At 40.3% G+C, this 25,586-nt stretch overlaps 1 protein-coding gene and 1 long non-coding RNA gene across 3 annotated transcripts; one reads left to right on the forward strand and one right to left on the reverse strand.

Annotated features, from left to right (window-relative positions):
- Positions 1–925: 925 nt before the first annotated feature.
- On the reverse strand, positions 926–13,927 carry LOC115031345 (uncharacterized). Its single transcript, XR_003836986.2, has 3 exons — positions 13,837–13,927; positions 12,262–12,354; positions 926–1,115 (listed from the first exon to the last, which is right to left on the reverse strand). It is a non-coding gene; the product is annotated as an uncharacterized LOC115031345 (long non-coding RNA).
- Positions 13,647–22,485, forward strand: Tmem229a (transmembrane protein 229A). 2 transcript variants are annotated; one of them, XM_021165891.3, is made up of 2 exons: positions 13,647–15,748; positions 21,578–22,485. In XM_021165891.3, the coding sequence occupies exon 1, from the start codon at positions 14,024–14,026 to the stop codon at positions 15,137–15,139; it is 1,116 nt and encodes a 371-aa protein (XP_021021550.1). In that variant the 5' UTR covers positions 13,647–14,023; the 3' UTR covers positions 15,140–15,748; positions 21,578–22,485. The 2 variants fall into 2 exon arrangements, with proteins under 2 accessions (XP_021021550.1, XP_029334855.1); XM_029478995.2 differs by lacking the exon at positions 21,578–22,485 and having other exon boundaries at positions 13,647–15,448; positions 15,561–18,871.
- The last annotated feature ends 3,101 nt before the right edge of the window (positions 22,486–25,586 follow it).

Genomic DNA, 25,586 nt, shown 5'->3' on the forward strand with positions numbered 1-25,586 from the left:
AGATGACAAGATAGACTTAATCATCAACCAGCTGTTTGACAATAACCAAGGTGTGTGTGTGTGTGTGTGTGTGTGTGTGTGTGTGTGTGTGTGTGTGTGTGTGTAACCTTTCACTTAACAGAAGAATTCTTCTAAAACATGACAATATGGTCTGAGGGGAGTTGCCTCTGGATGCTGGGAAACAATACTATCACTAACTTTGTAAATTTCAGCAATTCATTCTTTTTGTTTCTCAAGATTTATAAATTATGAAACAAAAACAAAATGTCATCAGGATAAAAGATAAAATGAGATTATTGAAAAAAGTATTAAGTGAAATAACTGGGTGTTAAAAAACATGAAGTTTGTTTTTAAAGCACCAGGTTTCATTCCTGCTGACTAGTGGAAAGAAGTTTTACCATAAAGTCAACCTCCAGAGTAGACTAGACAGAATAGTGCAAAAGAGCAGATGCTCAGTTTCTTGGCTCAGCTCCATCAGAAGGAGCAAGTAAGTCCTACTCATTCCTACAGAACCCTCACCTGCCTCTGCAGCAGAAATGATGAGAGACAAGGAACCAAATCAAGATGAACAGCCAGCCAGTACTCTAGCTTGTCTTGCACACCAGGCAAGTTGGCTGTTGCATTCCTATTTGTGTGGAAAATACCTGGCAATCCTCATTTGCTGGCATCAAATCAGATCTCTTTATGCCTAGAGTGCTATACATATCACCACCCAAAATGTATCATCTTGTTTTCAATAATTTCAATAAAGTGATACTGCAGCTTAAACTACAATCTCAGTGAGAAAGAGATCCATGCTAGACTCAGCTCCACCCACAGCTCACAGCAGAACATCTAATGTGCAGTACATGCTTAACAAATGTTTGAAATCCAACCATGTTGGCACGCATACACGGACGACAACAAAAATTAGGTATGGTGAGCATTTTGTTTAATAGAAGTTAAATGGTTTTAAGAGCAACTACAGAGTTGGAGTCCCTGAAAGTATGTATTGCTTCTTCTCACCCAATGCAGAGAGAGGCTCTTTCCAGAATTATTTTATTCACATTACGGCCAGAATGCAGCAGTCAGCACAAGCGTCTTTCATTATCACCATGAAATATCATCATCTGTTTCTGAAATGAAAGATGAAGCATGTTACCAAATTTGGGTAAACTCCATTGCAAGATAATGTCTGATTCCTGGACTGAATTCCAAAAGGAATGTTATTACAAGCTGTTTTCAACCTCTAGAAGTGTCCATCCTCACTCTTTCAATACAAATCTGCAACCCCTCAAAGCTCTCTACATTCCCCAATCGCCCCTACTCCTATGAAAAGATGTATATAGGCCTCTGAGTTGAACTGCATTGCTGTTCTCTCTGACTATTTTATGGCATGTAATATATTTCCATGGCTTTTTCTACAGAATCTTTCTTTGATAATTTAGTCCAGTGTATGCTCAAAGGGCAGAAGGGAAATTTCTCATGGGTGTGGGTTCTACCTTGCTGCAAGCCCAGCAAACAACTGTGGGCTGAAACCTTTGAAGCCATGAACCCAATAAAACCTCTTTTTAATTATTAGCTCAGGAGTTTATTTAGACACAGCAGCAGAAATCTACAGACTAACACATAGTCATTTGCAAAATTGTAAGGAAATCCTTAAGGAAAGATAGGATTAAACAAATATGATAATATGTAGGGTAAATGCTCAAAATGGCTGTGCATACTGCTGGTTAAAAGGAAATGCATGGTAATTAAGGAAAGTGATTTGAGAGGAGCTACAAGTCAGTACATTATTACCCCTTGGGGGCACAAGAAATAGGGCTGTCCTTTAATCATTAAATCTGCAAATCACAGCTCATTCAAAGTGGCTTGGATCTGACATGCAGGGCAGCATAAAGGAGTTTCGGTGTCTGCTTGAAGTCAGCTTTACAGCTTTACTTAAGTTAATAGCTATAAAGTGTGGTTTAATGACTTTTTTTGGAATTTGGTGAGAGGGGAGAGAATCTGAAATATATAAATGATAAATATTCAATAAGTATTATCATTAAATGTATTTAATGTTTGTCTTTGCTAAATTTCTATTAGCAGATAAATATTATCTTAGTGTAGAAAAAAAAACTTTTTCAAAATTGTACAGTTCCCTTGAAACTTATAATAGATAAACTGGGAAGGGAAAAGTATCCATAACAACTCAAGGCTGGGCATTGATGAGCAGATCTGCAATCAGAAATCTACTAATCTAGATAGCATTGCATTCAAAAGGAAACTGATTAAGTCACTTTACCCGGGGTACCTTGCTCCTTTTAAAAATGGAACCAGAAAAAGCCTTATGAATTAATAGAGTCCTGGAGAAGTGAGAAATAACTTCAGCTGAGAAAGAATCTCTTAGAGGACAAAGGGGGCTCCAAGGACTTCCCAAGATGGAAGGAAAGGTCTGAAATTGAAATGAACAATTGAAAGAAATAAGAAGCTCAAAGAGGAAGCTTGAGACCAGAAAATCTAAGGAAATGTCTGTATCCGTGCGATTCTGCATTAACTGGGCCATGAGAAGGAAGTAGAAAGGAGTACAATAGGAGCCAGTGAAATGGTTCCATGGGAAAAGGCAGTTGTTGCCAAACCCAAGGACCTGAATCCAATCCCTAGGGCACACACTGGAGAAACAGACAACCAGCTCCTTCAAGTTGTCCTCTGCCCACAGGCAGCCCTCTTGGCCATCACAGATAGGATTTTGTACAGTAGATCACTATATACTGCTGAGTTTTGTTTGATGCCAACAGACACGGGCAGCCTTCTTTCCAAGAGGATACAACCAAAGGGGGGGAGTAAACCCACATATCTGGGAACTCAAAGGTCTGGAGTTGTCTCTGTAGCCGATGCCCCATAGTATCTTCTGATTGCAACCTATCCATTTCCCTTTAAACTACAGTTTTCTCAATAAACTGTCAGCTACTGCAAAACAATAAACTAACACCCTCTAACCAAAACAACTAACATAGCAGCTCAAAGTCAGCTGCTCCATCCCAGTACAAACTGATTAGAAAACCAATAACATGGGCTGAGGAGATTGTTCAGTGGGTGAAACACATATACCATAAGATGGACAACCAAGGTTCATATCCCCAGAACATACATTACATGCTTGTCTGACTCGGCAACCACACTGTAATCCAAGAGCCTGGGATACAATGACAGGGTACCATCAAGCCAAGCTAAATAGCTAGACCAGCTGAATCTTAACTCTGCATTCATGAGAAATCATAATTGTTTTAAAAATGCAAGAGTGGGAGACTCAGTTTAAATCTCTGCCTCCACATACACTCAGGTCTGAACACATGGGTACACACACATACACACACACACACACACATGCACACACAATATAATACATATATGCAAAGATTAAGTAAATAAATTAGTAAAACTTTAAAAGTAGAGAACCAATCACAATGCAAAAAAGTTCACTGTAGTTCACTGTGAATCCTTAGGGACTAAGATACCTCTTCATCCTTGAAGAGACCACTAATTCAGTCAGTCCCTCTTTATGTTTGCCAGAACTGTTTCAAAACAAAATTCTAACAAGTTTAACTTCTGCAGATTTTAATTGAGTTTTGAAGCAATTTAAGATTTGGAATCTCTCCAGCCCAAAATTGGTACAAAATCCAGTCCCACCACATGGCCATGTTATATTTATAGCCAGAAGAGAAGGAAGTGGCATACAGAAAGTAGAAATGGGCTAGAGACACAGAGAATGGCTACAGCTTCAGTCTTTTAATAAGGCCCCAGCATAATTGACTCCATGATGGGATGGAAGTACCATTTTGTGGTGGTTTACATGTGGGTGGTTGGCCCATGGGAAGTAGCACTATTAAGAGGTATGGCCTTGTTGGAGTAGGTGTGGCCTTGTTGTAGGAACTGCATCACAGTGTACATGGGCTTTGAGGCACTCTATGATCAGGCTCCACCCAGTGTGGATGAGAGCCTCCTCCTGGCTGCTTGCCAAAGACAGTCTCTTCCTGGCTGCCTTCATATCAAAATGTAGAGCTCTTGGCACCTCCAGCACCAAGTCTGCCTGGATGCTGCCGTGCTTCCTGCCATGATGGTAATGGACTGAACCTCTCAAACTATAAGCTAGGCTCAATTAAATGTGTGTCTTTATAAGAGTTGCCTTGGCTGTGTTTTTTCTTCAAAGAAATGGAAACCATAAGACAGATTCAGATTGTAAAATTCAGCATGTAGACAATACCATCTACCCAGATTAAAACAAAATTCTAATCCATCAGAATCCATATAATTCTGGGAAACTCTCAAAATGTACTAACTTTGCTTTGTAGCTTCTGCAGGTCTACTTTAGCTAACAGTTCTTATTAAATGAAGTATGTCAACACAGAACATGAGTTTTTTTGTTTGGCTGGTTGGTTTTTGTTTTTGTGTTTGTTTTTTTTGTTTGTTTTTTATTATAAGCCACCCTGAGAAAGGCACAATGCTACACTGAGATCTCAAACACCCAGTATAGTTACTGGCTGCCTAATAATGACTTTCTACTAGCTTAAAGTCATGGCCATGTAGTCTTTTAATGAATGGCCACTTGTGGTTAGCTAAGAACCAGCTACTTATTTCAAAAGTAGGCAACTGTTCAGCATGTACAGAAACAACTTGAAGACCAAACTTAAAGTACATTCAAAGACAGCCATAGAGCAACCCTGATTAACCCTGACGAGAGTTAACAACCCTTCCATAACCAACCCCACCAGTTAGTCAACCTTAAAATTTGGGTCTTTGTTTTCTAGGGCTTTCTTTACAATTTGAGACCCTGATAAAAATTTACATCACACATCATTAATAAGCTTAACTGGTCTCAATTCTGAGCAACAGTTGTTTAACAGTCGGTTTTATAAGGGAACAAGACATAAGTGAAAATAACAAGGAAGACCATTGCTGAACACTGGGTTTCTCCAGGTTATTGATGCTAGTAGCAGCAATAGCAGCAGTAGAAGTAGAAGTAGTAGTAGTAGTAGTAGCAGCAGCAGCAGCAGCAGCAGCAGCAGCAGCAGTACTAATAGGTAAGGCTTAAAGCAGCAAGAACTTTCTTACTCTATTTTGAGATGTGATTTGCTTCCTAAAAGTTTCAGTTTGACTATGTGCTACATGAGTGACCTTTAATTCTGATCTTTTGAAAGCTAGTGCCAAAACCTGGTCTAAAGTGGGATCTATCATGATTTAACATTGACTTCCCTTTTGGATAGGTTCTCATCTAAATGGATGTGTGAACCAAAATTAAGGCTTTAACACTACTCTCAGTTCCTCTCATTTTGTGTTTCTAGTCTAATACGTAATTCATGGGTATAGAGTTTCTTGCAATAATGCATATCTTTGACATTTGCTTTTTGAAAAAGTATTCAATGGCTCACTTTAGGTAAATAATCCAAAAATCAATCAATGTACAAGGTTAAAAAGTGAAAGTCAAAATAGAAAAAAAAATGGCTTCATTTCATATTTTGACGTTTTGTCTTTACAGTCAGAGAGATCATCTGTTTTTCAACAGCAGGCTGCATGCAAACACTTAAAACTTACGTTGAGCCTACAGTAAATGAGAGAAACACTGTCATACCTGTGATTAAATCCAATAAAATCTAATGCTGAGAGTTTGAACTATGATCCTTATCCATGATCCCCAAATGAACTAATTGAATAAATCAAAAAACGGGTCAAACAAGGAGCCCTCCCCCCATTCATTTAACTCATTTAACTATATATATAGTTAAATGATCTGTTGAAAGCTAGTGCCAAAACCTGATCTACCGTATACCAAGTATATATATACTGTATTCCAAGTATATATATATACTGTATACTACATTGCAATTGCTAGAACAAAGCCTGCAGGGCTGATGTGTCATACGTTGGAAAGCACTGGCTGAAATAACTTCGATTCATTTTACATTTGAGTTTGAATTTATTTTTGTATGTGGCATGTTTCAGAAACCTTGAGTTGTCATCATTTTGTGGCACCAGCAACCCCCATACACGAATGCAGTTAGGTAGCTCCATAGGGGTCATGGTCCACAATCTGAAAGCTTGATCTAAAGCAGGGAGTGACACTTGTCACATTGTCTGCAGATACTATGATTGTGAAAGTCTCTAACCAAGGCAGCCACTGCCAAGAAGAAGCATAAGACATCAGCAAAGAAAACTGAGCAGGTGAAAGTTCTCATCTGGTCGACAGTCTTGGCTTTGTGGTTTTGGGAAAAGCTGCTCATGAACTTAGCAACCACCAATGTCACATCCTGTGTTGCAGAATGCATGTCTTTGGTGTCAACACAAATAACAACTAAGATTATTTAAAAAAAAAAAACTAAATATAATTATGTATAGAAAGCCATTGAAATGAGAAAATCCATTTCATAGTAAATAGGGAGTATTTCCAGAGATTCAGATATGGAAATATCAGAGCCCGAAAGAGATAAGATCCCAGGAGCTTCTTCAAAAAGATCTTTGGCAAGGGTGATATGAGTAGTGATGTAAACAGACAGCTGTTGTGCAGATATCCTTGCACTATTATTTGTTAAGGTTGCATTGGCCTTTGTACCAGGATGTGATTCTAGAATAGTCTTTTCTGAGCTGTTCCATTGTTATGGTTGACACAGTCACTTCATTTTCATAATTTCAATATTTTAATATTTCAATGCAAACAACCTTTCGGTTGATTAGTAAATGAGACATTTTCATGAACTCCATGGAGGCTGTGCACCTGCCTTGAAATGTGTATGAAGCTGCCCAGCTTTGGTGTGCCTGTCTTCAGAAACAGTGCAGTTAGTCCTCCCTCATACTTGGAGAGATGGAAGGTATGAGTTGGAGAGAACCAGAAGAGTTCAGAATCCTATTCAGGGTGTGGTTGGGTCATAAAAGTAAAAAGCACTCATCAAAGCTGCAAAATGGAGAGCTACAGATAGTTTAATTTTTTTAAAAAAAATATTTCTATAAATTTAGAAAACAATTAGCAACATCTCACACAAAGCATATCTGTGGAAGGGGCTAGTGAAGTAGCTCTAGCTCGATAGTAGAACATTCACTAATCATGATCAAATGCCTGAGGCTGAGCCAGAGCCAGAGGATAAAAAAAGACAAGCAGCATCAGTCCCAAGTAACCTATAAATCTGCAATTCTTCTTTGTCAGTTCCTCTAGTATTGTTTCCTACTCGTCATTCAAATTTGGAAAAAAAAAATAAATAACCCATTCCGGTTTCCTAGAAACCTACACCTAGTCCTCTTATCCTTTCACAGACCTCCCCATAGCTCCATAATTTGTAATTATGACATTTATAGAAACTTCCAGAAAATCATTAAAATAAAGGAATGTAACTGAAGATTTAACCCAAGCATAATTAAAGATCAATGAGCATTTTTTCATTTCTATGACATATATAATTTAACAACTGGAATGATGATGAATAATATTATGCCAAAATGCCTCAGTTCTCTAAGAATCTCATGAAAATTTTGAACTCTGCATTGAAGACATATCTATACAAAGATAATTAAAGACAAAATTTCAATACAATTTCTTATTTATTAGTCTTTCCTATGTAAATAAATAAAATAATGTTTTTGGACTTCCTTAGATTCTCTGACACCCTAAAGTTAATAAAAGTTCAGAAATGTTTGAATTTAAAATTTGATTTTGGAAGGCATGTCATAGGTTTCAAATAATTAAACATAAATTAAATATAATTAAATATAAATTAAATAGGTTTATCAAAATAGTATCACAGACCACTATGAAATAAAACTCAAAACTTAAGAGGAAAATCCTGGAAAGGTCACATCGTTATATAAAATTCCTCTCTCTTTAATGAAAGACAAAAGTTTTCTTAAATAATAAAACATAAAATATGAGCATAAAACACAGGAAAAAAATCACTGATAAAACACGTAAATATATTATGTATACCAACTATTTAGAAATGTAATTTTGTTCTGTTTTTTAATTAGAAGGAACTGAGAAATATTCTATTCAGTGTCAAAGTTTAGCATCATTCCAACATGAGATACTGTCCTCTGTGTTCTGCCCAGAGAGGCACACCTGGTACTAAAGTCAGGAAGGAATGTCAGCCACGCTTTTTGTCCTGGGTACCATGTAGGTCCTGAGACACAGGTGAATCTGGATGACCTTGTGCAAGATCATTGAAGTACACCTCAGAGAATTAATAAAATACAAATTTTAGTTTGCTTTTATACTTTATGATAGCTAGCTATCTTTCCTTTTCATTAGCTATTCAAAGGTAATTGCTAAAAACTGAGCAAAATAATTAAATATAAATAATTAGGAAATGATTATGAGCACCTCAAAGTTTACAAATTCTTTTTGCATCCTAGAGCCATACAGCAAAGCAAAATTATCTAAAAATACTAAAACATCAATCATTAATCATAAATTTTGCCTTCTTCAGCAGCTTGTCTTTATATAATAAAGAGAAGATAAATTTTTTATTAAAGCAACAAAGACAGAGTTATTAAAAGTACAACCATTAAGTCTAGGATGTGGCTCAGTGACCATGCTTGTCCAATATGCATGAGGCCCTGATTAGATCCCCAGCACAGATGATGAGGAAGAGGAGGAAGAGAAAGAAGGGGAAGAAGGGAGAGGAGAGATGAATAAAAATCAAAGGAGGCTGAGCAGGACTCACACACTTGTGATTGTCTAAGACTTAGCTACTTGTTACGAGTACTTTACAATATATTCGTAAGTCAGCTTAGGGTACAATTAGTATGGATAGGGAAACCTATAGTTATGTATAGAGGCAGATCTGAGCCAGATATAATTCAGCATGTCTTAGCCGATTCAACTTCCTTTGGACTTTACTCTCCTCTCTGTTCTCCAAACACTTTCTTTTGTATCTTCCAATGTGCATTGGAGTCTTATTCATACCTACATGGGAATCTGAAAGATGACAGCAACTCTGAACTTATGGTCACTAGGCAACAAATGACCAAAGATTAGAATCATCAGAATTACCTGGGTCTTCTATTCATTCATAATTACTTTCTGATCACACTGACTACTCTAGTTGTAGGGTATGTATTAGTCTACAGCTAACCTGACCAATCCTGTAACATATCAGCCCCATGTAAACTCTTATACCTGCACAGATGTGTTATGCAGACACTTTCTTAACCCTTGAGGACAAAGAACCCAGTACATTCTAGCAAAGAGCAATACCTTGAAGAATCCCTTTTTGTTGTTAATTGAAAATAGCTTCTTCTCCCATACAATACATCCTGACCACAGTTTTCCCTCTCTCCACTCCTCCCAGCTCCCTACTATGACCTCCCTTCTCCCAGATCCATTCCTCCTTTGTCTAGCATCAGAAAAGAACAGGCCTCCGAGAAACAAGAACCAAACATAACAAAACCAAATTCAGTAAGACTACACAAAAGTCCTCACACCAAAGCTGGACAAGGCAACCCAACTGGAGGAAAAGAGTCCCAAGCAGGCGAAAGAGTCAGAGACACACCCACTCCCATGGTTAGCAGTCCCACAAACACCACGAGCCAGCATCCACAGCATAACAGAGGGGCTGGTGCAGCTCCATGCTTGCCCTGAGCTTGCTGCTCTCGTTTCTGAGAGCCCATGTGCGCTGCTCAGTTGACTCCGTGGGAAGGTATTCTTGTGGTACCCTCCATGCCCTCTGACTCCTACATTCATTCCTGCCCCTCTTTTAAGGGATTCCCTGAGCTGGAGGGTCCTGATGGAGATCTCTAATTTAGACCCTTTTTCTACATCTGCCACATCAGCTCCCATCTACTACTGGAAGAAAGACCTCTGATGAGGAAACTTACTCTGTGAGCATCACAGAATATTATTGGGAATCATTTTATTATTTTTAAAAGACCAGTCATGTTTGGTTCTACTCTAGGTCACTGAGCCATCCATTCTCCAGTTCCTGGCCACCCAGGCAGTATCTGGCACGGGCTCCTTTTTATAGAGTGAGCGCCTTGAACCATACTTTGAGCAGCTGCCCCTACACCCAAGCAATCTCAAGCTGACACTATTTCATTGCAGCTTTCTGATTCTTCCATTGCATTTTATGTATAACAATCTCCTAAGAACATGTTGGGTTTACAAATTTATCTTGGCAGCTTTGGCTTCTGGCAGGAGAAGAGGCCAATACACACACACACACACACACACACACACACACACACACCACATGCTTTGAAGGATTTTATGTTCTTGGAGACAATGACATGAAGATTTTTAATTATAAAATTTTTGTATATCATTAAATCCCTTCCGTAATTTTAAAACAAGAAATATTTGCAAATATAGCAATGAGACGATGAAAGGAAAAAGAATGAGAAGATAAAGCAAAAACAAAACATTATCCCTGTGATGGCCAAAGGTTCCCACGTTGAGAGACTGTCCTGGAGTGTGAGTGGATAGTGGAATGATGGAACCGGTGGGATACGAGCATGCTGAAAGGTAAGCAGCTCATCAGAGGGCTTCAGCAGACACTGATGCTGATCTTCTGGGCTGCTTTTTCCTTCAAAGAGAATTGCTATAAGAAAGCCTGACCTATCAATCCCTGTCAATCCCTCTGACTTCCACACAATTTCGTTCATACAATAGAATACTTCTCACCGTACAATCTCTTCTGCACAAACTCCCACCACTGTGAAGCTATCTGCTATGAGGCATTGACAGAGACCAGCAAAATCCAGTGTCAGCCCTTGGACCTGCAAACTCATGAATCACATAAATTTCATTTCTTTAAAAATTTCTCAGCCTCAGATATTCTGTTTAAAAGGAGTAATACCCTAGCTAACTCTTCAGAAATTATTTTCTGAAAAAGACACTGAATTGAAAGAACTAAAAGCAGTATACGTGGGTTATTTTTTTCTTTTTTTTTATCATTTTCTCATACTTATTGGGTTTTGTGCTTTCTTTTTAAAGTATCTTTCACGTTCTATTATAATGAAAGTATAAAAATATAAAAGAAACATGGGGGAGAAATAGATAGTAGTTGTGCTTATATTTTGGCTTTCCATGTGCTCATGTGTATGTTGTATCACTTTAAGAAAAATGGGAAACCTTCAAAATGAGGCCCATAATGAAATTTTCAGAAGTCACACTACTTGATAATAGTGAGCTCCCAACTTTTTACTATATACCTTCCATTAAAAATTTAGTATAAACCATACATGCATGTAAAGTATACATGTACTTTATATTGTTCACTCTGTATATTGCCACTTTATTAAGCATTTATACAAATATATAAACCTTTTTATTTGGTAAAATGAAAATCTTAGAAAAACGGAGTGTTGGCACCAAGCTGTAATCTCAGGATTCAGTAGATTGACACAAGACTTCAAGGTCAAAGTCAGACCTTGTCTGTAGAACATATGTATAATGCTTAGAAGCTCAGGTTTTTAATACAAAAGACTTCCCCACATACTCTGCAAGTTTCCCTTCCATTCTTAGGAAACTTTAGAAGACCTCTATCTTTAAAGTTTAATTTACTATTAAAAACAATCTAAATTCTACCTAGCAGACCTGAGTGGCTGGACATATACTGTAGCTATGATGAGTGCTACCTCTTGACTGACAGCAATGCTGGAGTTAGAGTGTAGTTATTCAGAGCTAGAATGAAATAAGTTAAAAGCAGTTTGACCTTTGTAGGGCATACTAGCCAAGCACAAGATTTATCATTAACATTTATAATAATAGGTTATTTCACATCTGTTCAGTCCTTCCTTTTGTTTTTACTTTTGTTGTGTTTTGTTTGTTTCAGTTTGAACTTTTCTGGGGAAAGGGAGGAGTTCTCACTATGTAGTCTGAGCCGACATGAATTCCCTCTGCTTCCTGGGTGCTGCCTCACCACGCTTGGCAGGTTCTTTTCTCTCATACCTACCAATTGTACATCTTTTAAAGAGAAAGTGCCATATACACAGACAAAACACCAGTGCACATTTTTAAAAATGCATTATTCAAAAGCCTGTCAGTGGTGATTGCACTTGGGAGGCAGAGGCAGGGAGGTCTGTGTGAGTTCGAAGCCAGCCAAGTCTACAAAGGGAGTTCTAGGACAGCCAATGTTGTTATACTGAGTAACTCTGTCTCGAAAAAGTAAGGAAGAGAGAGAGAGACAGAGACAGAGATAAAAACAGAGAGATACAGAGAGACAGAGACAGAAACAGACAGACAGAGAGACAGAGACAGACACAGTGACACATAAAGAAGCAGAGAGAGAGAGAGAGAAAGAGAGAGAGAGAAAGACTTACTGCCTTTTTCCTCTTTTTTCTCTTCTGGGTACTAGGGAATTTAGTTACCTAGGGCTCACAGCTGCTTTGAGCCTGTTACCTTGGTGTGACAACCTGGAAGTCAGCAGAAGAAACAAGTTGTTAGCAAAACTGGGGGAAAAAAGCTCTGACTTCAGACAAAACAATGTATGTTCTCATCTTACTCTCTTAGCTAACTCACAGGCAACATGGCTACCATAGACAGTAGCTTAAATGGGTAAAATGAGTAAGAAAATCGACAGGAACGCAGTTGCTTCAATATGGAAGATCTACCAGAGTATGTCCTCCCAAAGAAAATATGTCTTCATAAAGCTCTTTATCCAAGGAAGATTTGAACTTCCGGACAGGGTAAAATTATTACCTAGTTTCTTCTTATACATAAACAGGAGAGGGGTATAAAAGTATAATTATTTCTAATATCCCTCCATCCCCTCTACCTGAGAGAGGACAGAGAGGGAAGAAGGAGGAGAGAAAAGGGACAGGAAGCCAGGAGGGGGACTTAAGGAGTGAAAGAGGCCAAGGCCTGAAAGAGCAGGGGGTGGGGGAGAAAAAGAAAAAGACAGGAAAAGAAAAAAAGCTCGGCTTTCCTTTACACTCTGATTTGAAATGACCTAGTTCTGCAAGAACACACACACACGCGCGCACACACACAAACCACACACACACAGGCACATACACACCCTGCACTAGTCTGCACCAGTTTTAGCAAGCATGCTGTCTTTGGTAGGGGACACCTCTATCCCCACCATCCCACTGTAGCCAGGACACAACTCAGCTACAGCTACACTGGCCTCAAGTCTTTTTGTTTTTTGTTTTTTGTTTTTTTTTTTTAAATACTGCTGGGCTTGGCCCTGAGTAAACTAGCCTAGGCAAAGACTGAAAAGGAGGATCAGGCAGGGGGGTTGGGGGGAGGGGCGGTCAGCATTCAGATGCAGGCTGCTCTGAGCAGGAAGGCAGGCTTGGAGTCTCCGGTTAACACTCTGTGACTGGGACACAGCTGGCTTTGCATAAGGACATTAAATATACAGCACCACAGTTTGGTCCTGGGCCCGGCCTCCGGCTGGTGGCACCAAGCCATTTGTCTCCGCCAGCCAAGGCCTGGCCCTGGTTTCCACGATACCGGGAATGCCCCACAGTTAGCCTTCACACCTGTTAGGGGCTTCTCTCCTCCTGCCACCAACCCAGCGGGAACCCCTGCAGCACTTGCCCACGGCTGCAGAGATGGCCAGAGGGGACCCGGGCGGCGCTCTTCGCCTTTCGGGGCAGACCCCTGTGAGACCCGGCACAGGAGGCTGGGCGGGGCGGGGGCCGGGGAAGGCGGGAGAGGTCGAGCCGGGAGGAGAGGGGTATGGGAAGGGCCGGGGGAAGGGCGATCTCCGCTCGCGTAACGCTCCCTGAGCCTGCCGCAGAGGCGGCGGGGCTGAGCCGCGGAGGGGATGGAGCTGCCACCAGCCTCGGCTCTCTTCCCCACAGCCCCAGCATCGCCTCCCCTTGCCCGCCCGCGCCACTCCTTAGGCCGCACAGGGTGATCCCGAGTCCGGGTGAGCAACATCTCACCCTGGACTGGAGAAGAGGGCGGGCCAGGACCAAGGCACGGGGACTCCTCGCGTCCCGGGCGACCTGCGAGTCTCCCGAGCGTTGGGAGACCCCGATCCGATCGAAGCTACTTGCGCCCCTCCTCGTCCCCCGGGGTGGGGAATCGGTGCGAGGCTCGGCGGCTGGGCCCCGGGTGCCCGGGTAGCCAATGGCGGGCAGCGATGTGGCGAGTGAGGGGCCATCGCCGAGGGACGGCGCGACCCGGAGACCCGGGGCCACTGGAGGACTGCGTAGCCAGGCGGCCGCCAGCTGCCCTGAGCCGCTGTCCGCTGCTGAAGCTTCGGCCGAGCGCGGCGCGCTGCCCGCCTGGATGCGCCTCTACTTCTACGGGATGCACGGCATCACCCTGGACGTGCTGGTATCCTCTGCCAGGCGCTTCGCCCGCAGCCTGGATCTGCGGATGCTGGGCTTCTCTTCACCCTACCGCTGCCTCCTGCACTCACTCACCCACTTCGCCCTGGAGCAGCTCTACCTGCAGCGGCCGCGCTGCCCCAGCGCCTTCCTCTTCAATTTCCTGCTCTACCCCTCTGCGCACGTCGGGCTGCAGACCCTGGCTGGCCAGGCGCTACGGCTCAGCCTAGGCGGCGGGCCGGGGGGCGCGGCAGCGCCGGCGCTGGGGGCGCTCGACCTGGCGCTGCAGTACGTGCTCGCGCTCTACCACGGCCAAGTGTTCCTGAAGGGCTTCCTGCGTTTGCGGTACCCGCGGCGGCGCGACCAGCACACCAGGGACACGCTACCTGCAGCCCAGGACGCCCAGATCCTTTGGGAGGCTGGTGGCCAGCGACGAGGACCGGGTGGCCCAAGGGGCACAGAACGATCTCCTACCCAGGGACTCCCGGACCTCCTCCGCTTCCTTTTCTTCGGAATGCATGGCTTTCTGGATGAGATCTTCTTCACCTTCTTCTTCAATGTGCTGGGGCAGGGGGACAGGGCCAGCAGTGGCCACACATCCCTCTGGTCTTTCTTCATGTACGGAAGTTGTAGTTTCGTGGTGGAAAAACTCTACTTCCATCTTCACTACAGCCGTGGCTGGGGCACGTGGAAGCGGGTGCCCATCTATGTGATCTTCATCTATGCGTGGGAGTTTTCCTGGGGTCTGGGACTTCGTATGTGCGGGGCCTGTTCCTGGGACTATTCTCACTATCCTCTTAACTTCATGGGCCTCATCACCTTGATGTATTTACCTGGTTGGCTATTTCTTAGTGTGTACCAGGACCTACTGTCCAACGTGTTGTGGCGGGTGCAGTATGTCCCAACGAACTAAGATTAGAGGGGACAAAAAAGGAAGTATTGGAATCTGAAAAGCGATGCAATTTATTTTTACACATTTTAAACAAGGTGGTTTTGCTTTCTGTCTTCTAAGTTTTATACACTTTACCAAACTCTGCCAATATGTGCTTGACATTTTAGTTGTCTGCACTGCTTGGAATCTATATGTAAAGTTCAATACTTTGAAATGTTACTCAAAAATAACTCAGAATATTTAACTCATCAACCATCTAAACTTTACGAGGCCAAGCAGCAAACCCACTCGACCTTAACCTTAGGAACGGGTAGTAGTCACTTAACCTCGGTGAGTGATAGCTACATGTTTTTCTGTTCTTCCTTGGAAGTTTTCAGACCAGAGAACAGTGACTTCTACAAGTTTCTGATGTAATGATCTGTTTGCTTTCCTTTCAATGCAGTTTCCTTTTACCTTCTTGCTATGTTTACCAGTGGCGGCTGAAACTCCGCATCTTGTCCTTCAGAAACTCCAGTCCACAGCTATTAAAGTGCCTCTGTCCAGCGTGCAGATGAGAGGAAGCTGGCAAGTGGGAAACCATCCCGGGAACTCATTTTGACATGAGGAAGTCCTTCCTGTGAACCCCAACAGGTGACACTGTGTTGAGATATTTGATCACCATCTTGGAAATGATCTCTTTCCAATGATGGCTAGCCTTAAACACAATGTGTGTTAACATTAATCAGACCATGGTGTTATCAAAACTTTTGTAACTGTGCAATAACTTTCCTGTTTACCCTATATGTCCCAGGGCCAAATGAAATTAGACCACCTTCAATCGTGTTCTAACTCTAAGGACCCTTTTCTACACAGAGTTTCAAATATAGAAACAGTACTTTGGAATAAAATGAATCTGAATTCTCCCTCTAATTGCATCAGGCCTAATTGGTTTCTCTACTAACTGATGGGGTTTTCTCCATATTTCTCCCACAGTCTGCCTTCTCTCTCTTTTTTTTTTTTTTTTTTCTCTCAGACCCAGAATTTGGTGTCAGGCTGATGCAGTAATGCACCATATAAATCCATGATAGCTTTTTGACAGCTTATGATTAATTAATGTCTAAAAGCTTCAAAGTTAAATGAGATGATGGAAGCCACTCTAAGAAATGATATCTAATTGATTAATAATGTACTCTGAGGGTGTTTGTTGTTTTATTGTATTCAGGACCGAGCAAGTAGGACCGAGAGCAGCTCAGCCAAGGATGACTAATAACCTCTCAGCTTTCAGTACAAAGATAATTAGGAAAACTTAGAAAGTTTCTTAATGAGTTTAAATCTTCCTCTTGCCTGTGTTGTAAAAAGGGATGTTTTTGTTTCAAGAGAAAAGAAAAAGTTGCTATGAAAATAGAAAAGAATGTGTATTTACATGTGATGTGAGACACAGTTCTAATAGTGTTATATCCACCCATCGCCTGCGCTAAATTATATGTAATGCTATATAGTCAACTGCACCTGTGAGATGGATGATGGCCAAGTAATTCTTTTCATCGGCCAAAAGTTAAAAGGCTCTATGTCTACCAAAGGTTTCTCATAAGTTGTTTGGGTTTTTTTGTTGATGTTGTTTTGGGTTTTTAGTTGTTGTTGTTTTGTTTGTTTGTTTGTTTTGTTTTTATGACAGTTTGTCACAGGTCTAAGGTTTTTGAAAATGCTTGAGGGAAAAATATCTAAGTAGAGATGGCAAAGCTAGACACTGGGCAAGGTATTTGTACTTCAAACATGACACGTGCATGGGAGTCTGAGTTTAGTGTATCACGGCTGCACATCCCACATTCCTGGGAAGGTTGGTCGAGTCAGCCCCATGGCTGCTGAAATGCTTATTAAATTCTCCGCACTCACCTCCTCCATCTGCTGCATTCAGAGCTACAGAGGAGCCCACTAGCCTTCTCTGACTCAGAAAACCCCGGTGTAGGGACACACGCCATTTCAGTCTCCTTTTAATATTACCCCCATCAGAAGGACGGAGCAAAGTTTTCACTCATTAAACTTATATACCAGTACCCAGACAGTTGCCAGGACCACTTACACAGCAATGAAGCACTGGACAAATCTCTGTCCTTATAAAGTGGGCAATCTACTGTTTTGATTTATTTGATTGGTGTTGGTGTTGGTGTTGCTCAAGACTGTTGGTGTTGGTGACTGGTAGTTGGAGTTGTAACTCTCATCAGTCCTGTCCCAGGAATACAATAATCTATAATTCTTAAAAATTAACCCAGCTAACAGCCCCTCTGCCAGTTCTGCAGGTTGCTAGTTGTGTATTCAGGAAGCCACTAGCCTGCCTGTCTGGTAACTCAGTGTGCTGTTTTAGGGCTTCTCACTTCGTGCTTGCTCCACTTCTTAAAGGAGACTTTTTGCTATGATCTTTGAACCTTCAAGAAAAGAAAAACATCAGATCGTTTAACTTTGTTATTATTAGTGGTTTAGAGATGGAAATGATAAGACAGTATGATAGTTAATATTTAAAAAGCATTTGCTATCTGACAAAACTTCCCTAAAGTGTTTATGTATATGTATTATATAGATATAAAATTGAGAACACATTCTTATATACTATGCCTTACGTGAATATACATACAGTATATATTTTAAGTACATATTCATATATGTGTATATATTCACTTAAACTTACAACAACCCTGATTTTATAGATGAAGGCAATAAAACTGAACCCCAAATAGATTCAATAACTACCCAAGATATATAGCTTTTGAGCATATATTTGAATTAATGGATGCTGGACTCCTCAGTTTGTTTTTAACAGCAGCTTGATTGTGCCTCAGTCTAATGGCCTCAGTGATTTAGATCTTGGCTGGACTGCACTTCCCTTGACTGTTAGAGATGCACAGACAACTATATAGACAGCAGATATTGTTGTTGCAAAAGATTCATGTTGCTCTTTTAGTATATGGTACATAACAAATTAATTAATATCAGGATAAATAACTGACAATCAGCCTTCTTTTACATTTAAATATAATGCCTTTATATTTAATCAGTGCTCTGAAAGGAAGCTCATCATATAAGCTAAATTATCCACAACATATAAATGTAAAACTAATATGCTAAGAAGCAAAGTAGGTCATATCACAAGGTATGAATACACATAAAATTAATCACTGTTATACATTAAATATTGTACTTAAAGCAGATATCAATGTAAGGACTAAACACACTCAAACTGAGAACAGTGTCAGCCAACTGTGGTGGCACACCACCCTAATCCTCGTACTGAAGCTGCTGCGGCAGGAGGATTGCAGATTTGAGGTCACTCTAGGGCACATAAGGATATCCTGCCTTTTAAAAGGACCCATTTTTAAAAAGACATTTATTCAGAGTTCTACTGAGAAAATACACTCTTAATGGGAAAACATAAAAGGAACAAGTGTGCTTAATATATACAATGTTGAGCTTTCTTTTTAGAAGTACTTGACATTTTAAATCAATTCTATTAATTTCTGTGAATCTAAAGAGGAATATAAGCTCTTGAATTTTGATGTTAACAATAGATACAGAAGTCCGGATATCAAAGAGAACCCCAATAAAGTTGCTAAATACATTGCATTACTTCAAGCATTTCCGTTGTTCCGTGTACTTTATTATGTTGCCTTTTAATAATTGACAGTTCATACTGCAACTTGGCAAGACACACAGTTTGGAAAGATATGCACTGTTTTGTTGTTGGAGAAACATACCTAATTGTCTAATCCTAACTTCTAACAAAAAAAAAAAAATTAAAGGAAATTTTATTACTTTGAAATAGTCTCCGTCAGTTTGGAAGACCTGTTTCAGAAGGATGGAAGAGGGTTTTGTGGGTGGGTTTGGCTCATCTTCCACTTTGAAGGTTCACCAAGTATGTGTATATCTATCTGAAGGCAAGGTGCATTCATGAAATACTTAGTAAGGAGACGTGATGAAATAGCTGCCACTGTAATAAAGCAAGGGTTTCCATTCAAGGACATTGTAGCTCTTTACCTTGTCAATTAATTTAGCGTACACGACAGTACTTACCAGAGGTAAACTTTTTCTTTACCTAAGGAAAGTAAATAATATTAAATTAAAAAAAATACAGTGTCCTTTTGCCTCCCTCCATCTGACACATGAACACCTACTTTGTGGTGTCATGAGAGGTGGCAGTACGGGAGGTTCTGTTGTGTTGCCAGGACTTTTTTTTTCTTCTAGTAGAATTGGTAGCAGAGGAAGGAACAAAAGTGGTGATTGTCAGTGTATCTAATGGAGCCTATTCATTAGACCTAGCTTCATTCAACCTTTCACACTGTGGCAACAGGCCATCACTCAGGCGCTTAATTCCAGTCACAAGCAACCCAGATTGCAAAACACCCTGCGGTGTGTGGAGAGAAAGATGGCTAGTGAAACGCTTTCTCATACGGTAGGAAAAATGTAAATATGGATAATATTTGTCTTAATTTCAAAATGATCTTTTCAAGATTCCTGGGCAGGGAGGGTGGAGCAGGAAGAACCAGTCCCCAAGGTAGAGAAAAGGCTAATTTTCATCTTACCTCTAAAGCCCCCCTCAGAATGTGAAACTTTACATGAAACAGTTTTCCCAGCTGGAAACTAATGTATGTTTACTATGATTACGAAGATTTAAACTTTGAAAGAAACTATGCCCCTTAAAGCATTCAGTCTTTTATACAAAGTTCACTCTCTAACCATAAAAGAAGCAGGCTTCCAAAACATCAGGAGCCAATAGCTTGCCATTCATTGCTCCTTCTCTTCCTTCTCTTTCTCTTCCTCTTCTTCCTCTTCTTCTTCCTCCTCTTCCTCTTTTAAGAAATTCTGCCTGGCAGTGGTGGCACATGCCTTTAATCCCAGCACTTGGGAGGCAGAGGCAAGCGGATTTCTGAGTTGCAGGCCAGCCTGGTCTACAAAGTGAGTTCCAGGACAGCCAGGGCTACACAGAGAAACCCTGTCTCGAAAAAACAAAGAAAACAAAAACACAAAAATCTTATTCCTTCATTGAGAATTCCTATGTTTAATTTTTTTGTCATACAATGACTTTATTATTCAAATGACGAAAGGCTTGCAGGATTTCAGAATATGATTATTTTGAAAATATAATCACCTTGGCTACAAGTAAAGTAGCAGACTAAATATAAGAACCCTTCATGAGTCACTGAGGTTTCCACATGGTTAAAACTAGAAAAATATTTGAACGCTGTAAGCCTACAGGATATCACCTAGTGAAATCCCCTGTCCAACTTATCCAGCTATACTAGTAGAAAAAAGTTGAAGGGACAAAGATAGAGTTCAGGGATTTAGAGTTCTTGTCACACAGTATGAGGACCTCAGTTAGGATACCATCATCCACATACAAACGTGGGCATGGCCATGTGTACCTGTAACACCAGCCCTGTTGAGATGACAAGGGGGCAGGGTGGGGGACATGCCACTGGGATCCTGCTTCATATTTAGTGATAGACCTTGTCTCACAGGAATACGGTAGAAAGTGATAGACCAAGACAATTGATGTCCTTTTCTGGCCTTTTCTCATAAACCCTCAATCCCACCCTTCCATGTAGCTCCCCTCCCACCACATACACACATGGATCAAGAGGCCAGCTATGCCAAAGAGAAAAGTAGATAGCCAAGTACTGTTGAAAAATACCATAAGTCAACATGCCTGTTTAAAAAAATCTCACTTTAATGTATTAAAAAATAGCTATACATTAGATCACCTTATAATATAGATAGGTACTGTATGCTATATTTTTTAGTTACATATCTTTTATACTGCTGGTGCAGATCATATGGAATATTAAATATTGAACTTTGAGTATTTGGAAAAACCCCTATCTGGAATGAACAATGATGAGGGGTTGTGTAAAACAGTCACATTATATTGTTCTGTACGTTCATTAACTTAGAGAGGTTGATGGAAATTTACTCTCATTCATTAATGATGGAGAATTATTTTCTCACTATCCTTTTATTAAAAGCAATGAATGGGCAGGAAGAAAAGCTGAGTTTCCTGGAGTACAACAAGACTAGCATTCCATTTCAAATTCTTAAGAGGAAGAGTTTAATAAAATCTGTCACAGTGCTTGGCCATCATGGAGATTTTCACAAACAGCAAATGAAATAGGAGCACAGAATAGTCAGAGCTGGAGTGGAAGACAGCAGAGGAGAGGGTGGCGTTCAAGAGCCCCAGAGACCCAAATGTGTTATTTTTCCAGTTAAAATATTTCATAAAGACAGTCTAATTCTTTTAAAATATAAAAGTTACATCATAAAAAATGTTGCATTCACAAAATGCTACATACCCTGTCTCTTTGGGTAATAAATAAACATTTTATTGTGCTATTATTGACCAGTGAAATTTTTCTAATTTTGCAGGATAATCAGGTTATTAATCAAGCTACAGTGGTTTTAATAATAAATCCATTGAAGTTTCTCCCCATTGTTCAGGTGAAGAAACCACAGCTAATTATAAATCAAAGACCATGGATCTGGAACTCTTGAGGAAACGAGAGGTCATCTAGCTTGTTCACGAAAACTCTACTTTCATGCAGATCTTCTGGACATGTGCGCACCTGTCATCTTCTGATCACAGTCAATAACTGAAATCATCTAATCTACTCCATTGTCAAACCATCTGCCCCCACCCTATGACTTCATTTACTAGAAAATTTCTAGGATGCTAGTCAATTTGAGGAGGGTATATGTCAAATCCAAAAACTGAGCTTTGGAGGTAAGGAGATAAGATACTGTTTCAATACTAGACAGCAGTAACTAAATCCCTCCAGATGACAAAATGTAATGTTAATTTCATTGTTTATGGATAAACACAAGAATCACTTTGTGCCTAGTGGGAGAAAATAGCATATTTTTTTTTATTCTTCCCTTTTTGCCTGGGAGTTTCTTTCTCTTAGCACAAGGCTCAGTTTCTTTTCTGATATTATCTATATCATGAGGTATTTTTAGTTACTAATCTCATTAAGGAATCCAAATTATCTTTTAAAGCATCATATCTAAAAATGTGAATTTAAAAGTAAGCTGATGTGCACCGGAATGGTTGTGGTTGGCTGATGTGTTTGTCTATATGACTTTTCCACAAAAGCTCATTTGGTCATTTTTTCCTTCTTGATGTCTCTAGATTACTGTTGTTTTTAAAAATTACATTCTGGATTTTGGTATGTTTTATATAACACAAATGAAAATAGAATGTTTCAATTGGTTACATGTTTAATTACTGACTATGGCAAGTGGTAAGTACTTGTTTTCATTTATGACTCTAATTTGTGTCTTGCTATTAAACTTTATATATTATTAGTAGATTATAATAGGCCATCCAGGAAAAACAATAAAAAAATAGAGGGAGGAAGTATGTATGGACGGGTTTTCATGTGTGTGGGTATATGCAGCATCTGTGTATATGTGTACTTGGAGACAGAGGAAAGACAAAGACAGAGGGAGACACACACAGAGGGAAGAAGGGAGGAGGTGGGAAGGAATTCACTCTAGTTGTCAGTCTTCTAACTTTATTCAAGGCTTTAACTAGTTAAATAGAACCTATCAACTCTGCAGATTGCAATATATGCTCCTCTTTCCATAAATTTAAGTGGAAAAACAGTTCACCAGCAGCCTGACTAAAATAGCTATAGTGTTTAAATACTTACGTAAACATCTTGTTGTCAATCTAGTCAACACATAAAATTAACATCATAAGTCTACCACTTGTCAACTTGATATTCATAAATACATTCTTAAACTATAAAACACTAAAGAAATAAATGGAAGAAAACAATAGAAGATATAGCTTCTATGTTCATAGATTAGCAGGATTGGTGTTGTTAAAATGATCATACTTAGCCAGGCAGTGGTGGTGCACACCTTTAATCCCTGCACTTGGGAAGCAGAGACAGGAGGATTTCTGAGTTTGAGGCCAGCTGGGTCTACAGAGTGAGTTCCAGGACAGCCGGGGATATACAGCGAAGCCCTTTCTTGACCCCCCCCCCGAAAAAAATCAAAATCAAAAATCATACTATCAAAATCAGTCTATGGAGTCAATGTCACCTACAATTATATTTTCCACAGAATTAGGGAACAAAAATCCTAAAACTTAGATGGAAATGTTAGTGACCCTAAATAGTTAAAGCAAGTTTAATCAAAAAGAACAATAATGGAGGTATCACACAACCCAATTTCAAAACATACAACAAAGCTATAGCAACCAAAAAGCACATTACTGGCATGAAAACACATGTAGACTAATGGAATAGAATTAAAGACTCAAAGGTAAACACATCCAGCTGCAGTCAACCGAGTCTCCCTAACGGTGTCAAAACAAAATGTGGAAAAAAGACAGCCTCTAACAAATGTGGCTGGGTAGCTAGATATAGAAGAATGAAACTAGATTCATATTTCTCATTCTGAGTAAAAATCTATTCAAAAATGAATCATATATCTTGGTGTAATACATGATACATTAAAACTACCAGAAAAAAAAAATCCTCCAGACAATGACAGAGGCAAAAGTTTTCTGAATCCGACTCCAATGTCTCAGAAAATTTCTTGTTCATGATTTAACCATGAGTTAATAACCCTCACTTCTAACACCACAACCTTGGCCTTAGGATGAAGTTAGGGAAGTACAAGAATTAAAATCACAACAAGAAGAGATCAGTATGCGCCCAGTATTGTGAAGTTCAGCTTAAAAACGAAGTGATGTAATATCCAAAATAAGTTCAAGACCACCTAGCCCCTTCCCCTCTGAAAGGACTTTCAGAAACATAGCAGTCAAAATAACTGAGTCTACAGCTGCCAAAACAAAATGAGCTGTTCTCAGAAAAATAACCATAACAAGATAGCAGCTCCCAGAAAAAAATCCCCCTTCCACACCCTACACTGATTTCTGAGAAAGACCACAAACCACCCTGGCCTTGCTAAAATTAACGTTAATTGCTGTGATGTTAATAGCTGACCCATAAGTTCAAAATGTACTATTGCTTTGCTGACCAATTATAATAACCTGCCATAAGGGCAAGCAAAGTGAGTCACTAGGCCAGAGGTAGTCACTATACGAACCAACCAATTCCTGACAGGGTTACTTGCTACACCAATTAAAATAAGCCAGCTACCCTGTTGCCTAAATCTGCCCCTTACAGGGTATAAAAAGTGTGTTCTTTTTTGTTCTGGGTCTCTCCTCTGGCCTGCATGCTGAGAGGGAAGTCCCCAACATGTTGATATAATAGAAATCCTATTGTGGTTTTCAGCGATGATGGTCTCTGTGGTCTTTGTGAGTGAGGGTCTTTTGACAAACTTCAACAATGACAGGTTCGGGCTATTATAAATAAAACAGCTAAGAGCACAGTTGAGCAAGTGTCTTCGTAGGATAGTGGGGCTTCTTTTGGGTGTTATTATCCCCAGGAATGGTATAGGTTGGTCTTGATGTAGAAACTATTCCCAATTTTCTAAGAAGCACCAAATTTATTTTTATTAGCTATTTTCTTTATTTACATTTCAAATGTTAGCCCCTTTCCTGGTTTCCCCTCCAAAAAACCCATCCCCTTAGCCCTTCCCCTCTCCCACTGCTCACCAACCCACCCACTCCCACTTCCTGGCCCTGGCATTCCCCTACACTGGGGCATAGAGCCTACACATGACCAAGGGCCTCTCCTCCCATTGCTGTCCAACTAGGTCATCCTCTGCTGCATATGGAGCTAGAGCCATGAGTCCCACCATTTATACTCTTTGGTTGGTGGTTTAGTCCCTGGGCGCTCTGGGGCTTTGGGGTACTGGTTAGTTCATATTGTTGTTCCTCCCACTCTAGCTCCTTCATTGGGGACCCTGTGCTCAGTCCAATGGATGGCTGTGAGCATCCACTTCTGTATTTGTCAGGCACTGGCAGAGCCTCTCAGGGGACAGCTATATCAGGTTCCTGACAGCAAGTACTTGTTGGCATCCACAATAGTGTCTGAGCTTGATGATTATATATGGGATGGATCCCCAGGTGGGGCAGTCTCTGGCTGGTCATTCCTTCAGTCTCTGCTCCACACTTTGTATCTGTAACTCCTTCTATGGGTATTTTCGTCCCCCTTCTAGGAAGGATCAAAGTATACACACTTTGGTCTTCCTTCTTCTTGAGTTTCATGTGGTTTGTGAATTGTATCTTGGATATTCTGAGCTTCTGGGCTGATATCCACTTATCAGTGAATGCATATCATTTGTGTTCTTTTGTGATTGGGTTACCTCACTCAGGATGATATCCTCCAGATCCATCCATTTGCCTAAGAATTTCATACATTCATTGTTTTTTATAGCTGAGTAGTACTCTATTGTATAAATGCCACTCATTTTTGTATCCATTCCTCTGTTGAGGGACCTATGGCTTCTTTCCAGCTTCTGGCTATTATAAATAAGCAAATTTACTTTCAAATTGATTGTAGAAGTTTGTATTTCCATCAGCAGTGGAGGA

Source organism: Mus caroli, unplaced genomic scaffold (genome assembly GCF_978045245.1).
Source record: "Mus caroli unplaced genomic scaffold, Mus_caroli_1 scaffold_7, whole genome shotgun sequence".
Lineage (NCBI taxonomy): Eukaryota > Metazoa > Chordata > Mammalia > Rodentia > Muridae > Mus > Mus caroli.